At 46.0% G+C, this 2,553-nt stretch overlaps 1 protein-coding gene across 1 annotated transcript; it reads left to right on the top strand.

Moving 5' to 3' along the window:
• Window positions 1-328: 328 nt before the first annotated feature.
• On the top strand, window positions 329-1,066 carry LOC115750304 (uncharacterized N-acetyltransferase p20-like). Its single transcript, XM_030687571.2, has one exon. The coding sequence runs from the start codon at window positions 488-490 to the stop codon at window positions 1,064-1,066; it is 579 nt and encodes a 192-aa protein (XP_030543431.1). The 5' UTR covers window positions 329-487.
• Window positions 1,067-2,553: the final 1,487 nt, after the last annotated feature.

Genomic DNA, 2,553 nt, shown 5'->3' with positions numbered 1-2,553 from the left:
TGTTTACGGGGCGTGATCTCAGATTGTGTACTCGAATTCAAGTTTGTGACTGGAAATTTTCACGGATAGTCGAAAAACGCTCCATCTCGTCGAGATTGAACTCGAGAACCAAGCCCAGCCGAGCTCAAACAGAGGATGAACGCCCGTTATAGGGACCGATTTGAACTTGATTGACAGATTATGAAGGCTCGGTACAATCCTAACAGCTACAATGTGACACAAAGACATTATATATTTACCATTTTTTCCTTCTTGGTGGTTGATAAATTCTGGAGCCCATCCATTAGTGATTAGCCGCCCTCTTCCGCGCCACATCACCACCCCTTGCCCTCCACTCATTTGACCAGTCCACGACCCTCATCGATTCCACCGACTTTGACCTAAAATTCCCAACTTCTCCGCAACTTCTTCCACCATCGATCTCGACGAATCTTGACTTGTAAGAACACCCTTCCTCTCATCATCTACCGCACAAGAGATCTTCCCTATGGAGGAGCAGGTGCAACAAACAGCCCACGCCTCAGGGGGCGGCGGCGTGATCTCCCTCCGCCCTCTGCAACTCTCCGACGTCGACGACTTCATGGTGTGGGCGGCCGACCCGGACGTAGCCCGGTTCTGCAGGTGGGAGCCCTACACGAGCCGTGACGACGCCCTGGCCTTCATCGCCGGGACCGTCCTCCCCCACCCTTACTTCCGGGCCATCTGCCTCGATGGCAGGCCGGTTGGGGCCGTCTCGGTGACACGGAACGAGGCTGCGAGCGACGCTTGCAGGGGGGAGCTGGGCTACGTGCTGGGGTCGGGCTACTGGGGGAGGGGGATCGTGACGGAGGCGGTGAGGATGGCGGTGGCGGAGGTGTTTGGGGAGAGGCCGGAGCTGGAGAGGGTCGAGGCGACGGTGTACGTGGAGAACAAGGCGTCGCAGAGGGTGTTGGAGAAGGCCGGTTTCACGAGGGAAGGGGTGCTGAGGAAGTACATGGTGGTCAAAGGGAGGACGAGGGATGTGGTCATGTTCAGTCGTCTCTCTACTGATGATGATGATGATGATGATGATGATGATGATTCTTGAAATATTCTGCACGAATGTTGCTCCCATTGTAATGCAAAAGTTGACTCTGTAAGTGCAGCGTGTGCTCCTTTGAATCTGTAATAGATTGTGGGATTGGATAAGATTGTATTTGAAACTTGGCAACTAGTTTCCTCGTTTTTTTCCGACATCATTAGAGATTTTAGCTCCTGATCAACAACATCGGGTCACTTACGTGATTTCCTGCCCAACTTACCTACCTGAACACATCATCCACACCTTCATAGCTCGTGTCACAATTTTCGGGAGGACAATGAAAAAAAAATCATAAACTTATTATAATTATACCAATTCAATCATATATATATATATATATATATCCAATTGAATTATAAACCTTTTGTATTTGTGTCAATTCAATTCATTTGGCTAAGAAAAAATTTTAAATAATGGCATGAAATACCTTTGTTTTCTCAAATAAGGGTATCAAATGAAACATGTTTCAAAAAAGGACGTGAAACGCTCTCATTGCGTCAAAGAAGGGCTTTACCAAGGACATTTTCGCCATTTAATTTTTTTTCTTTTTTCTTTCTTTTTTCCCTTCCTCCTCACCGGCGGCCGGTCTCACACGATAGCCGGCCATTGGCTGCCCTCATCTAGGCATGGCAAGGGGAGGCCGAGCCTCGCAAAGCCAGATCCGGTAATTTTCCCCATGTATTTGTTTACCAAAGAAAATAAGGTCGGATGTACATAGATCGTGAACTCTGTAAATCTCCATGGTCTTCTTCCAGCTTCTACAACAGCCCCGTATTCTGCAGAGGAATGATGGCTTTTCTCCATTTTTGTTTTGTGTTTGCACAGCGAAACCTTTTTTCTGCAGATCCGGGGTATCGATGAACAAAGAGAAAAGGAAGACATTTGAGCTTTTGACTGCTTTTTTTTTTTTTTTTTTTTTTTGGAGGGTCGAAATTTGACTGCTTCTTTTGTGGGCAGATATGTGAATATTGCAGAGTTAAGTTTGCCAAAGATTCCGATGGAACTCGATAAAGATCTGGGCTAGCAACGCTCAGCCATCTCTCCTTAGATCTGGGCGAGGGCCACCTCACCGACCTCGATGGTGGGCCAGTCATCAGCGAGAAGGGCCAAAAAAAATGAAAAAGGAAATGAGAAAAAAAGAAAGACAAAAAATGAGAAAATAATAAACAAATATAAATGAAAAAAATGTTCTTGGTCAGGCTTTTTTTTGGAATAGTGGATGCACTACTTCAAGCCCTTATGTAAGACCCGGCATTTTCGACGGCCGATTTATTTAAATAAAATGATAATTACCGGGCCCGGAAACCTTAAGGTGCAAATGAATCCGGGGATTTATGAGTTTGGGCACGAAGAAATGATGAGCTCGGATTAGTGACAAACGCGGATTTAGGGGTCAAGAGTTTAGAACAATGAAGCTTATATTGAAATTTATGATGAAGTTGGACGCGATTGTCGCGACCTAAAAATCAGATTTTTAGGCTAATGGATTATCG

The sequence above is a fragment of the Rhodamnia argentea genome, chromosome 1, assembly GCF_020921035.1.
Source record: "Rhodamnia argentea isolate NSW1041297 chromosome 1, ASM2092103v1, whole genome shotgun sequence".
In the NCBI taxonomy this organism is placed as follows: Eukaryota; Viridiplantae; Streptophyta; class Magnoliopsida; order Myrtales; family Myrtaceae; genus Rhodamnia; species Rhodamnia argentea.
Note: the sequence above shows the minus strand (reverse complement) of the source record. Positions and strands in the feature narration are given on the sequence as shown.